The following is a 15,386-nucleotide window of genomic DNA, read 5'->3' as shown; positions in this document are numbered from 1 at the left end:
AGGCTGTCCAATCTGGTCTTCAGCTGGTCTCCTAGCAGGGCTAAGCTAGTCTTAAGCGTATCTAGCAGGTCAACATGGTCTAAAACTAGCTCCCAGGCTGGCCAAGCTGGTCTGAAGCTGGTTTAGCTTGTTTTCAAGCCTACCCAAGCTGGTCTTAAGCTGGTCTAGCTAGTCTTACAGAAAGGCCAAGCTGGTCTCCAGATGGCCTAGCTGGTCTACCAGTCTGTCCAAGCTGATGCTACGCTGGTTTAGCTGGTCAGCCAGCTGGTCTCCCAGTCTGACTAGTTAACAACCATCCAAAACCCATCTAAAACCAGAACAGACTAGCCAGACTAGTCTGGAGACCAGCTAAGATCAGCAAAGACCAGCAAACCATCTTCGTTTATTTTTGTATTTTTTTTTTTTTTCAGCAGTGAGATGAGATTGCCTTCTGGTTGCTCTCACTTTTGCAAGACTTCCCATCACTGGCAAGAACGTGGCCAGTCCGACATCGGCACACATGTGATTTGTAGTTGTGGCTCAGGAGACAGATATGTGAGCAGCCTCCTTTTCTCCCTTGTTGGTCAGAGCTGCACGCGTGAGTCCTGACTGGAGAAAGAGGCAAAAGATGCATGACTGCATGTCAGTATCAAGGACATAGCAATGACAGAGAGTACAATGCTGCAAATGGCACTTCAGCACCTTGAAAAACTTTTTTCCTATTAAAGGACTATTATGTGTTGAATACAAGTTGAGCTTTATTGACAGCATCTATCGACAGAATAATGATACTGTACCTTGTGTGTAAAAAAAAAAAAAAAAAAAAATGCATGTACCGAAATGGATCTGCTGCAAAAGTTTATATTATTTAACTAATTTTTCTTCCATAATGTCAAATTTTTAAGTGAAACAGGATATTCAATGAGCAAAGAATGTAGGACTAGACTTGATTTTATCCACCAGGAATTGATTAGATTGTGAAAAGTGGTCTATTTTATGACAACTACATGGTGGTTGAACCTGGAGGTGAGGGAGTGATACATTTTGATGATTGATAATTATTTTTTATTTTTTTTACCTTTGCAATAACGTTATGTAATGAATCGTTCACAATAACACCAATATGTGCATTAGTAAGTAAATGCTTTCCAAAGTAATTTGGAAAGCATTGCATTCTAAGTTATATTTGTGTACAAACATCGGATAAACATCTTAAAAGTTACAAAAAAAAAAAAAAAAGTTCTTCAGAATGCTTAAAAATCTGCTGAATGTCATTCTAACATTTGACAAGGAACGATTTAGCAACGTGTTTCAGAAGAGCGAATGCTCCAAAAATGGCATCTTCCAGATGAAAAGGCTCCAATCCAATACACATCTAAGCAATAATGGCTTGTTCAGAAAATAAATTCCAGTAGCATTATTTCAGTACAATTTAGCCATAGGCGTGAATGTATACTGCATTGCATCATCAAAATTAACCATTTTTATCTCGGCAAATACTGATAATATTAACTACCATTCCGACATCATGTTTACCTGTAGGTTGAGCCAATCGGTGATAAACACGGACAACTCTGGCACTTTCCATAGTAGTAACGGTGTTTGTCTCATTGCTGTTAAAACGGTTTATCCTAAATATGTCCATCTTGCTCTCTCTGGAGGGTTTGGAGCACGTCGCAAACAGGTAATCTTCAAAAAGTGCTAATCCATACAGATGCGACACCTGGAAAAAGAAACAAGCAAAGGAAAGGATGGGGGTAGAGAAAGACTCTTTTGGCAGCTGTGGCACCTCATACATTTCAGCTTAGTTCTAAACACGACACAAATACGTCTGTTTAAATTCACTGCTTTAATCCATTCAGTAATGTAGGTGATGCAACATTTGGTGAATAAACAACACCCTGACAAACACAGGTACTCGATATATGCAAGCATCTTTGATGTCACATCTGTGCAAGAAATGTGGGTCCCTTTGAGTCTTTGATTTCTGCAAAAGGAGAAAGAGTGATGTTAAAAACAAATGAGTTTGAGGTTGTGGAGTTCATTTCGGGTTAACTTTCAGTGCTAGCCCCACGAAAAGTTCCAATATAGCATTCGAGTCCCTGGGAATATGTAAGAGCTGAACCTCTCAGGAAATGGATGAACAAATCAATAAAATACACACAAAAGAGTTGGAGTGTAAAATCAGGACTCTGCAAGGTCAAAGGAACTCTTTGCTTACACAGGTTAACAGTTTTGAATGTGGACAATGGACCTCGAACAGAAAAGTCAAAGAAAACAAGGCCTAACTCTGCTTCCAAGCAGCAAATTTACATGAACTGCTGCAGTTTGTTTGGTTGTCTTTATTGCATGTGTAAAGGGAGTCAGCTGGTACATAATAGCTGTGCGGTATGTGTAAACCTCACTCCCCTGGCCTCAAGATGCACACTAGCGACTGATGCTAGAGGCTGTAGCCTTTAGCCTCCTCGTTAGTGTGCCCGCCTCCCATTTCGAATCCCGCTCGGAGCGCATCGAGCAGGACCGGTTAGAGTGGTGCCGTGACCCGGGTGGGAGTGAGGCTTATGGGGGTGAGTGTAACGGGAGCCAGCTGGTATTGATAGCTGTGCGGTGTGTGTAAACCTCACTCCCCGGCCTCAAGAGGCACACTAGCGACTGACGCTAGAGGCTGTAGCCTTTAGACTCCTCATTAGCGCACCCACCTCCCATGCCTGCTGACGCCGGTTTGAATCCCGCTCGAAGTGGGTTGAGCAGGTCCGGTTAGTTATGCTTACCGTGATTTTGCCAAGAAGGACATGCTCAATGACTGCCGATTACTTGCCTATCTGATGAAACCTTGCCTCGAACAAAGTTCTGGCAGTGCTAAAAAAATTAGTGTTGCAGTTGTGCAGTGGGACTGCTCCACGAAGGCCAAATGACGTAACACCCTGTCAACGTATCGGCCATGATGTGTCGTGTACAGTCTGACGCAATGATACACAGTGTGCCATGGCTTTTACCCAAGATCTCAGTGGTTTCATATTGCACAATCTGACAAGTAACAATCATAAAGGACCGTAAAAATCTTACAGTGTACACTAGGGGTGTAAAAAATATAATTTTGTATTGTATCGTACGATATAGTGCTTACGATTCAATACCATATGTATCATACGATACATAAACAAACACATTATATTGTTATTAAAACCAAGCAGCGCAAAATTGAGAGCTGAGGACCAGTCTTCTTCAGGCAGTGCGATAAGTTTGTGTGAAATATTTGTGGGTACTCATATCATATCGTGAGGCTATGCATCGTATATTGTCGTATAGTGAAATTTGTGTATCATTACATGCCTATAGTACATCCTTAAGATTAAGACAAGAAAGAAGTACCTGAATCAACAACGCAGCCCCAAACATATAAATACCCCTTAAATCAGTGGGGTATGATAGGTTGATAAGAATGTTGTTCAAGTCTCAATCCCAGCCTTAATCAGACCCTAAACCAACCCATATCCTAACCCTTAAAATGTAACTAGTTGATAAGAATATTGTTCCAGGACAAACACTATGCTGATCCAAGAGCAGATCCTACTCTGCAAATTCAACATCACCTCCATTGCACACAAAAGCATGGTTTTATGTCAGGAAATTCAAGAACTATACGAATTCCAACCAACAAATGACAACATCTAATCAGTAGAGAACACACTGTGGAAATTCCAAACACTTCAACAGCAAAGGCAGGTGTGACATCATCAAAAATATCAGCAGTACTTGGGAGAGGTTTAGTGGATGCTATTCCGTCGATACTTAGTATGACAAATGGCCGAACATGATACAAACTCTTCTTCAACAACAATAATCATTCAAAACATCCATTAAACTGTGCACATGTGCAGACAAGCACCTCCCAAAGGGGACGGGAGGAATTCTTAAAGCATGTTCCTAAGTATCGCATCAGGGTTTTAGTTAAAACCAGATGTCCCATAAGGCTTTTAAAACAGTCATGTTGGATAATCTTTTGTTTTCTAGAAAGAGTGTGATGTTGACTGTACCCTTGGGTGGCTCTATGAAATCTGGATAAAATTTATACTGAATTTATAAAGCTATGAATTTTGGATCATCATAGTTGTGGGCCTGTTCAAGGGAGCGATACAATGAGGCCAAAACTTTATGGCCTTCAAAATAAGCTGCTTTAAGAGTTATTCAAAGGAGCATCATCTATCACGGGTTTACTGCAGATTATTAAACTGTGTAAAATATATTAACAGGAAGGTTCTCCATGCAATTTAGTTGGTTCGAGGTCACTCATCTTTGCAGTTGTCTGTAGCTGAGCTCAATACTTGTAGTAAATCACTATTTGAGTATTTTCAAGTATTCCGACACAGGTAACATAAATGCACATTCATAATCCCTGCTAAAAAGACAAGTTTAGACCCAGCCTGATCTCATGAAATTTATGTGATCATGACAACAATTTTGCAATTAACAATTTATGCGCTGCATTACACATTTGGCTGCAGTTATCCAGTGAAATGTCCAGCTGGGGGTGGCAAAAGCAAGTAAAATGGTGTTGTATTGAGACGAGATTTTAAGGTGAATTTTAAATGGATGTTTTAATGATTAAAACATACAGTTCCTCCCTAAGGTAGAGGACCATGGTCTTGAACCATTGTCCCCTGAGTTCAAAGTCCAACACTCTATGAGGTGAGCTACCATGCAATTGAATCACATTGTAATAAGTGTATATACAGGTGCATCTCAATAAATTAGAACGTCGTGGAAAAGTTCATTTATTTCAGTAATTCAACTCAAATTGTGAAACTCGTGTATTAAATAAATTCAATGCACACAGACTGAAGTAGTTTAAGTCTTTTGTTCTTTTAATTGTGATGATTATGGCTCACATTTAACAAAAACCCTCAGAAAATTAGAATATGGTGACATGCCAATCAGCTAATCAACTCAAAACACCTGCAAAGGTTTCCTGAGCCTTCAAAATGGTCTCTCAGTTTGGTTCACTAGGCTACACAATCATGGTGCTGACTGCTGATCTGACAGTTGTCCAGAAGACAATCATTGACACCCTTCACAAGGAGGGTAAGCCACAAACATTCATTGCCAAAGAAGCTGGCTGTTCACAGAGTGCTATATCCAAGCATGTTAACAGAAAGTTGAGTGGAAGGAAAAAGTGTGGCAGAAAAAGATGCACAACCAACCGAGAGAACCACAGCCTTATGAGGATTGTCAAGCAAAATCGATTCAAGAATTTGGGTGAACTTCATAAGGAATGGACTGAGGCTGGGGTCAAGGCATCAAGAGCCACCACACACAGACGTGTCAAGGAATTTGGCTACAGTTGTCGTATTACTCTTGTTAAGCCACTCCTGAACCACAGACAATGTCAGAGGCGTCTTACCTGGGCTAAGGAAAAGAAGAACTGGACTGTTGCCCAGTGTTCCAAAGTCCTCTTTTCAGATGAGAGCAAGTTTTGTATTTCATTTGGAAACCAAACCGAGTCTGGAGGAAGGGTGGAGAAGCTCATAGCCCAAGTTGCTTGAAGTCCAGTGTTAAGTTTCCACAGTCTGTGATGATTTGGGGTGCAATGTCATCTGCTGGTGTTGGTCCATTGTGTTTTTTGAAAACCAAAGTCACTGCACCCGTTTACCAAGAAATTTTGGAGCACTTCATGCTTCCTTCTGCTGACCAGCTTTTTAAAGATGCTGATTTCATTTTCCAGCAGGATTTGGCACCTGCCCACACTGCCAAAAGCACCAAAAGTTGGTTAAATGACCATGGTGTTGGTGTGCTTGACTGGCCAGCAAACTCACCAGACCTGAACCCCATAGAGAATCTATGGGGTATTGTCAAGAGGAAAATGAGAAACAAGAGACCAAAAAATGCAGATGAGCTGAAGGCCACTGTCAAAGAAACCTGGGCTTCCATACCACCTCAGCAGTGCCACAAACTGATCACCTCCATGCCACGCCGAATTGAGGCAGTAATTAAAGCAAAAGGAGCCCCTACCAAGTATTGAGTACATATACAGTAAATGAACATACTTTCCAGAAGGCCAACAATTCACTAAAAATGTTTTTATTGGTCTTATGATGTATTCTAATTTTTTGAGATAGTGAATTGGTGGGTTTTTGTTAAATGTGAGCCAAAATCATCACAATTAAAAGAACCAAAGACTTAAACTACTTCAGTCTGTGTGCACTGAATTTATTTAATACATGAGTTTCACAATTTGAGTTGAATTACTGAAATAAATGAACTTTTCCACAACATTCTAATTTATTGAGATGCACCTGTATGTAGGTGGGTCTGTAATATAAGCATTAAAATGTTGCTAGTTACACTCCATACTATAGGCTATGGCTAAAGTAGCTTGCTACATTTCAGTGACTATCTGGCAGCTTTAGCTATACAGTAGTTACTTTAGCCATGAAGCTTGTAGTGTAAATAGCTACTTTCTCTACAGTATAGCTTTCAGTTTAGGTTAGCTTATTTGCCTGTACAGTAGCTTGTAGTTTAGCTAACTAATTTTTTTGAGTAACTTGCCCAAAACTGTTGAGAAACATGGTTGAGACAAACCAGTATCCCAGCATTGGAAGCAAAATATATGCTATTAACCAGCTATGCTATTCTTTTTAGCATGGAGGTCTTGGGTTCAATCCATGTAGGGTTTAGCGTCTTAAATGAACTAACTTTAATACAAAAATGCTGTTTAGAAACCAAGATAAAGCATTCTTACTGAGCTGCCTTGGATGACTGTGTGTCTGTTCTTGCCATTGTAATCCACAACTTCGATAAAATCCAGATAAGCATCCGCCCAGTAGACAAGTTTCTTGATCAAGTCTAATGTAACAGCGGTAGGCTGTTCAGTTTTGTATTCCACTATCCTGGTTCGGTTGGTGCCATCCATGTTGCAACGTTCCACCTTGGCTACTGTCCCATAGTCGGTGAAAAATAGTTTTCTGCAAGGGCACACCAAAACATCCAGTTTTATTGGGGAAACACAATGCATTGGTAACCATATTGGTATCGACCAATATAATAACAATTATATTTAATTATCAGCATTGGTCTGATAAGGCCAATATTGGAAACAAAAAATATCAGGGCTTATGTAAAGCAGTATATGGGCTCTTTTGAAGGGATAGTTCACCCAAAAATGAAAATACTGGGTAAATGATGACAGACTTTTCATTCTGGGGTGTCATTTAAATCAAGGTTACTGTGAGACATAAATGCTAATAGGGTTTAAACTACCCACTCAGAGCTATTATTGTACTGTTCTGCAAAGTGGTGTTGTGGCAGAGCTAAAAGCTTTCAGTAGCAACAGTGCAATTAAACCAAACCACCTTGTGCAAGAGCTGAATGAATGGGCTGCAGTATAATATTACCCTTTATACTAACAAATACTGACAGCAGAGTAAGGCTGAGTTCATCCGCATTACTCTCTGCATGAAAGTAGCTTTACAGGTTCTAAACCATAGCTTGATTCTGACACAGATATAGTCTTCTGTCATCTGAAAGAGCCAAACTGTGCCCAACAGCATGCAGAACTCTGCAATGCATACTAATGACTGTTTACCAAGAGACCAAAGTGTCATTGCTGGAGTTTCTCGCACCATTTAAATGCGGAAGACTGTGTATCAGATAAGAATGGTTGCATTCCTACAAAAAAATTAAGCCTAGATTTGTTTGCTTTCTTATCCATGATGTCTTTTATACCTTTTTTTTTTTTTTTTACTTTCTAAATATCTTAGGCAAACAAATTATGTAAGATTTCTTTAGAGAGGGTTTTCAAAGGTCATTGTATTGACTGCAATTTAACTGCTTCTAGACTATAAACCTCTTCCAGTTGTCCAGTAAGACTTTACTTTAGTGACTATGTGGTATGGCCAAACTCTTATATGATAGAATGAGTAATTTTATATTGTGGTAAACATACCTATATTTTTGCTGTAAATCCAACTAAAAAACATAAAACTTACCCCATTATGGGATCCAGTGCTAAGCCTTTGGGGTTCTGGATGTCCAAATCAATAATTGTAACACATGTGTCCCCTTGTTCGCTACAAACGAATATCTGGTCGTTTACTCTGTCTACAAAGTAGAAGTTTCCCGTCAACCAGTCAATGGCCATATGTTCCACATCTACATTTTTTGGCAGAAAGAAAACAATCATTTTAGATGCAGAACTGGACATCAGAACACCTTGAAGTGGGAAAGTTCACATTTGGTATTTAGAAGCAATTAAAAATGCATGCATGCTTCAAAGAAAGAACAACTGACATTCAAAAATCTGACATGCATACTTGACTCACTTAACCTAGTAACATTAAAACACTTCATTAGCAGGCCATTAAACACTCCATGAGTCAAAAGAGGTGAAAATGTTCCATACATGAGAAAATTAAAAAGGACTAATGAGAATATTTACGTGGACACTCAACACTTCATACAAACTTCACAGGACATTAGTTTGCACTTGCTCTGAATAAAACATCAAAGTTAAGGAACATCCTTTAATTTTTGCTTTGAAAATAGACACGTATACTTACTTTGTAAGTTCTGACCTATCCTTATCTGATGTTTTTCTGAAAATCCTTTAAGTTTGGTCACTCTGGCGCACCATAGCTGACCTGTATGCTGTGCTGTAGAGAGCCAGCAGAGTGACTCGTCTCTATAAATAAAGTCCAATATTTGAGTCCCATTTGTCTCCATGGACTTGATATTTGGCATAGATGAACCGTTGAGGTAAACAATTGATACAGAATTAATATTTGCTGTCAACAGAACCAGAGGTTTATCACCAGGATCTGAAAGAGATAAATCGCAAAGAATATTTACATTTTTGCATAAATAAATACATTTTCCTATTAGACAAATATAAAATTAAGAATACTTGTGTGTTTCTTCAACTATGGGTACTTTAGGCCTTGTGGGCTTTTAAAAATAAACAAAGTTAAAGGAATAAATCACACAAAAATGAAAATTCTCTCATCATTTACTCACCCTCATGCCATCCCAGATGTGTATGACTTTCTTTCTTCTGCTGAACACAAACAAGGATTTTTAGAAGAATATTTCAGCTCTTTCAGTCCATACAATTCAAGTGAATGGTGACCAAACTTTAAAGCTTAAAAAGCTTTAAAGGCATCGTGAAAGTAATCCATATGACTCCAGAGGTTTAATCTATGTCTTCTGAAGTGATATGATAGGTGTGGGTGAGAAACTTTTTTTGCTATAAATTTCCACCTTTGACAAGCCTCGACCAGTAGGTGACAATATGCACAAACAATGCGAATCACCAAAAAACAAAAGAACATGAGTGTGGAAGTGAAAGTGAAGATTTATAGTAAAAAGTGACTTATATATTGATCTGTTTCTCACCCACACTTAAATCGCTTCTGAAGACATGAATTGAACTACTGGAGTTGTATGGATTACTTTCATTCTGCCTTCATGTGCTTTTTTAAACTTCAAAGTTCTGGCCACCATTCACTTGAATTGAATGGACCTAAATAGCTGAAATATTCTCCTAAATATCTTAATTTGTGTTCTGCAAAAGAATCTGGAATGGCATGATGGTAAGTAAACGATGAGAGAATTTTCAAATTTGAGTGAACTATTCCTTTAACACAGTTTTCACACTCTTACTAGTTTAATTAATTTGTAGCTCAGTTGTTAGACCGTTGTACTAACAATGCCAATGTCATGTGCTAGAATCCCTTGGAATGTATGAACTGATTATATGTATAACTTGAGGGAACTGTAAGGCCAAATACACACTCTACGCAAGTATGTATACACATATGCGAACATTTGGCCAACACATTGCCGGTCAGTTAAACATGCTTAACGTGTGTTCTTGCTTTACTGTGGTGGTAACAAACCTCAGTACTCAAGGGGGCGATAGAGTTACCTTATTCTTGATGTACCTTTAAGTCTGTGCCATTAAACTGGATTTGTTATTATTCAGTCACGTTGCTATAAATTTATTGACTTAATGCTACTTTCCAAGCAATATTCTCTCCAAACTGTTGCTCTGCCATGAAAGTAATTGATTTGTAAGAGAAAACTAACAGTAGAAGTGGAAAGTTCACTCTAATCTACACTATAGCGCCCCTGTGGCAACGCTGAATATGCAACGCGTACTTGCGTTGTGTTCTGAATTGCGTTCTGACATATTTCAAAACAACCATGCAGGCACCCACAAAATCGAAGTAGGCCTACATTCCAACTAGGCCTTCACTAACTTTGGATGAAATGTTATTTTATACATACCTACAGTATATATATATATATATATTAGTGCTGTCAGTGTATTGAAATGTTTAATCATGATTAATCACATCATTTTTAAGTTTAAGTCATTTAAAGTCAAGGTCTAGGACAAGTGTACTGTAAAGCAATAAAATCTATACATAAAAAGTATTTGCAAAAAAGCAATAATAAATGATAAAGAGAAGATAAAAAGTTAAGAGTTTTAATTTGACCTTTATATAACAAGAAAAAAAAAGTTGAAATATGGTAGTTTTAAAACAACCATGGGAGATAACACTCATTTCAATAATTAGCATATTTCATGCATGCATGCCCAAATATTTACATATATTTTCACTCACCTTTATAACACTTAAAAAGGTTCATTATCCAGCTTTGTGAAAAAAAAAAAACAAACAAAAAAAAACATCCGTGTAATCGCTCTGACACAAATTGTGCGAGGGTAAAATTTATGACTGGCTTGTGGTTTTTTTTGTGTTTTTTTTCGCCTTTTACACTAATGAACAGACACTATGAAGTGTAATTAACTGTGAGCCTGCAATCATCTCTAAATTTGATAGAGTCTCAGACTGGGCTGGATGAGCCCTGATTGACTTTCCATTTAGACCTCCCCTGTTTATATCTCCCACGGCTCTGTCGTACCCCTGCTCACCATCGTCCATTTGCATTTTGATGACTCTAAGTGTCATCAATGCTAATGCATCCGGATGATCACCGCTGTGATCATGCTAGTTTTGCTTTCCTGTACAATCAAATATCCCTAAAGACATTGTGTCTACCCATCCAATTAAATCTAGTTCTTAATTTAAATGCTTAGTGATGTCAAGTGTGGAGTTTGGAGGACAGGCTTTGTTTTCAAAGGAAGGCTTCACTACTACTATTGCTCATACTTAGGGTTAGGAATTTAAAAAAAAAAACCTAAACATAAACTTGGCACGTATCTCGTTTTTTAATGTTACATTTACTTTAAGACTAGAAATTATATTGTAAATTATATAGTACAATAGACATGCATGGTACCTCAAATCATGAAGCTTGTTGAGGAACGGTGTGCTCTTTTCTAAAAGATTGGACTTGCCAGGAGGCCGACAAAATGGGCAAAAAAAATCTCTTCGACTTGGAGAGACCCAAGCCATATCTAGTGACCAGAATCTCACTGAGACTTGGGTGTAGGGTTGCCAACTTTTCACAATGAGAATATGGTACACTTAAGCATTTTGAATGCTTTAATATGGGATGTTTCAGCATCAGAACGGGGGGTGGGATGTCTCACTCAAGCGTTTCGCTTACATTCGAGATTATAGGTATCCTGCACAGCACGTTTTCATTTCGGCCAAAATTCAGGATGTCCAGGCTAATACAGGACAACTGGCAACCCTACTTGGGTGTGGACTTGGGTTTTGAAGTGGGCAAGTAAGCAATAGCATCGCAAAAAATCCAGAATAGCCAAGAAACAACATAGCAACACTCTTAAAACCACAATCTCAGCAACTGCATAGCAACATCCTAGCATCCACCCTAGTATCATGACAGTGTTTTTGCACGGGCAAGCACCACTCATATTTTCTTTAGAAAATTTACAAATATAGTTTATTTAATCCCTGCTAAGAAAAAGAAAAAACATCTTAAACCAGCCTAAACTGGTTTGTTGGTCTTAGATGGTCTCGCAAAGTGGTCAGGCTGGTCTGTTTTTTTTCTGGTTTTAGAAGGTTTTTGGCACTTCTCAACTAGTCAGACAGTAAGACCAGCTAGATCAAATTAAATTAAGGCAGGTTTAAATAAATATAGATATTTTATTATTATTTTTTCACCTTTACTCAAACTGGACTCAAACCCGCATCACCCACACAAGCACAACGGTTCATGTGTCGGAACATGTGCACTAACGCACTAGGCTACAGTTAAAGAGTTTATGATACCATCTGCAAAACGGCATAGTCGTCCATTTCTCTCACATTTAGTAAAAGGTAACTCAAGCAAGCTTGTGGACATAGTATATTTGATTTATGCATGAGTTAATTTATTTTTAGACTTCTGTTCTTAAGAGCACAGCTGAAATCAAAGCAAAATACATGTTGAAGCTTTTTTCAGACTGGAAATAATGGGGAAGATGAATGGACTCACCCGTTTTGGCTTTGCAGGATCGTCTGTTGGCCTGCAAGCTAAAGCCATCTGTACAAGCGCATCTGTACGATCCCTGAGTGTTCATACAGATTTGACTGCATGTCCCGTAATCCCTGCATTCATCATGATCTGCGGGCAACAGCGGGGCTATTTATTAAACACTAAATGTACTCAAACATGACCTAAATATGCAAACCCCACTCTTAAAGTGGCAATTCGGTGGCATCCTATCAAAACACATGAATATGGAAATGAGAGTTGTAGGTATGGAGAGGGAATGGGGTGAGTAAATTGCTATTTTGGTCAACATCGTAATTTATCTTGAAATCAACAAAGTGCTTGCGGGACATCAAGGAGGTTCTAGTTCATGTAAGCATTGAGACGCAACCACAGAAAGCTTTGCTGTTAGTAATATGTAGGTCTGTATGGAATCTGCGCCCACAAAATTCAGCATTTTCAGCATTTGCGCTTTCATTCATTAAATATTTTTTTATATTGTTAAATATGACATATTTAATATTGTTTTTTGCTATGAATCAAAGTGTAGTAGTCTTTACTTAGTTTAACACATTGTATACCAGGTTTAAAAGTCTGATGAAATTATTTGACAAACACACTTTTTTTCCTGTGTTGACATATTTTCTAGTTGAAACAGGATGTTGGGTTAGGACATATGGACATATGGACATATGAATGTGCTGGTCTTTTTTAAAAGCCAATTGCTTTTAGTTTAGGTCACAGCCTTGCAAAAACATGATTTGCTGTTTTATAATGCTAGTCAGAGGCAGGTGGTATTGGTAATTAAGGGGGAGGGGGCAATCTCATTCTAGAGAGCATTTTATTGGACAAAAATTATGTATACACCCTTACGTACAAGATGAATCATAAATATGCATTTGATGACATTTTAAATATGTACTGAATTTGTACTGAATGTTTATTTTGTTTAACTTGTAGAAGTACACTTGCATATAAACATGGTGTGAATTACGGGGGGTCTAGGGGGCTCTCAGACCCCCCAAATCTAACTAGAACACTAGAGTACTAACTATTAGTAACTGAAAATGACTGTTTGAATGATGCAGCATCCAGGCCACTAGATGTCAGTGTAAGCCAGGGGTCGGCAACCTTTTTGACATGGAGTAACATTTTTTATTTTCCTGGTTAATGTCACAAATCTGCATATTTGATTAATGATCACGAAATTGTGTGGAATGTCTTATATTGTGTCATACAGTTTTCAAAATCACACAGATGGGTAATCACTAGCACGCAAGCAACAGCGAGAGAGTAGCAGGCTATTTTATTTACAGTATATGACTTTTTCGCTCCGGCATTCCAATCTACATCTTGATGTAATCCTTCCTCGTGATCATGCAGCATGTTTTCATCAGCTGAATGGGAGGCTAATCACTAATAAAGTGTGACGAGACTCGCGCTGCACATGCAAGCCATTCACGCATCACAAGCAGATCAACTATTTAGCCCTTTTCGGTGAATCGCACCTACAAAATCCTAAAACTTTATTTCCAGGTTTAATTTATATTTTGAATAGTTTATATTTTGCAATGTTTTTTTTTTATCCCACGATGTGGGTTTATGTTTTCTCTTTTAATCATTTAATGTAATTTTGAGTGTGACCATGGTTTAAGGAGGGTGTCCCTGTATGCTGGGTTGGAAATTAATAGTCAAGGATTAATAGTGGTGTTTTCCTTATTACATCACGTGTTGATCTGAAAACAAAAAGAAACAAATGAAACACGGAATGTAGGCTAACATCCACGCAGCCTGACTGAAGCAAAGCGGGCGTCTTTACTTGCGTGATTAACCGAATGTGAAGCGCTGCTGGCTCGTGATGTGCGAATGGCTTGCAGGCGCTGCACGAGTCAGTTGGGTACTGCAATCTCGTCACATTTTAACATTTTTTTTCATTTCATGAAAACACGCTGCGTGTTCATGAGGAAGGATTACACCAAGATGTAGATTGGAATGCAGGTGAGGAATTTCATATAAATAAAATAGTCTACTCCTCTCTCGCCGTTGCTGGCGTGCCAATGATTACCCCTCCGCGTGCCAATGTTGGCACACGTGCCATAAGTTGCTGACCCCTGGTGTAAGCAATACTTTGCATGGACCTTTAAGAGCTGTAAAAGTAGGATATTGTTAATTGTTAGTTTATGTTAACTAATGTAGTTATCTAATGATTAGACCTAATGATTCAAAACTGTTATCAAAGTGGTACATGTACACTAAAATAATCAGATGTTTATAACTTTAGACGCTTAAAAAATACAAATTAAGTGGCAGATGGTCATGACCTTACCTCGACATCTTCTCCCGTCCTCATCTAGTTCGAAACCTTCCCCACAGAAACAGGACGTTCCGTTCCTCATGATCACACAATCAAACTGACACCTCCGCTCCTGGCAGCTACTCACCAACTCTGAAGCAACATACACAAACCAACACACAATATCTACATTAACTTTATTTTGAAGAAAAAGTCGTACACTGCAATGACTGCATAGAGCGGTTGAATTGAGAATTCAACTGATTGAAAAATCGATAAAGACTGAATTGAATAGTCTTTAAAATCCCAATTTAATTCCTGAATTTGACAAGATCTGTCAAGCATAGCATGTTCACCCCATCACCTAAAATAAACAGAGAAAACAGTTTATTTTTGTAGTAATTTTAGAAGTCATGTTGTATATTGTTGACTCTTGAATGCTAATGATAGCATCACCTTGAGAGCAGCCATTTTATTTTGAATGGTCCATATATATGTATATATGTTTATGTATATTTTTAAATTAATTTAGCTTGATATGGCAGTATATAATTAGTTATTACATTCTGAATTTTGCCCAACCATGCTGTAGCTGTTGCTAGCTGTTTGATTCACAATCTCAATATCACAGGGTAATTTACATCCACATTCAGTAAAACCTTTCATAAAAGAACAATGACATTCCGTCATCAGCCTTTGGCGGTGTGGATTC

General features: G+C 38.3%; 1 protein-coding gene across 1 annotated transcript in view; it reads right to left on the bottom strand.

Moving 5' to 3' along the window:
* Positions 1 to 15,386, bottom strand: part of LOC127438907 (low-density lipoprotein receptor-related protein 1B-like) — a 326,009-nt gene that overhangs the window by 224,629 nt on the left and 85,994 nt on the right. Inside the window, exons 4-10 of the mRNA XM_051694811.1 lie at positions 14,708 to 14,827; positions 12,385 to 12,513; positions 8,535 to 8,792; positions 7,965 to 8,127; positions 6,719 to 6,941; positions 1,516 to 1,702; positions 445 to 588 (exon numbers count right to left, since the gene is read on the bottom strand). Of these exons, the coding sequence (XP_051550771.1) occupies positions 445 to 588; positions 1,516 to 1,702; positions 6,719 to 6,941; positions 7,965 to 8,127; positions 8,535 to 8,792; positions 12,385 to 12,513; positions 14,708 to 14,827 (1,224 nt within the window). The remainder of the gene's footprint in view (positions 1 to 444; positions 589 to 1,515; positions 1,703 to 6,718; positions 6,942 to 7,964; positions 8,128 to 8,534; positions 8,793 to 12,384; positions 12,514 to 14,707; positions 14,828 to 15,386) is intronic.

Source organism: Myxocyprinus asiaticus, chromosome 50 (assembly GCF_019703515.2).
Source record: "Myxocyprinus asiaticus isolate MX2 ecotype Aquarium Trade chromosome 50, UBuf_Myxa_2, whole genome shotgun sequence".
In the NCBI taxonomy this organism is placed as follows: domain Eukaryota; kingdom Metazoa; phylum Chordata; class Actinopteri; order Cypriniformes; family Catostomidae; genus Myxocyprinus; species Myxocyprinus asiaticus.
This window is presented reverse-complemented; position numbering and strand designations above follow the sequence as displayed.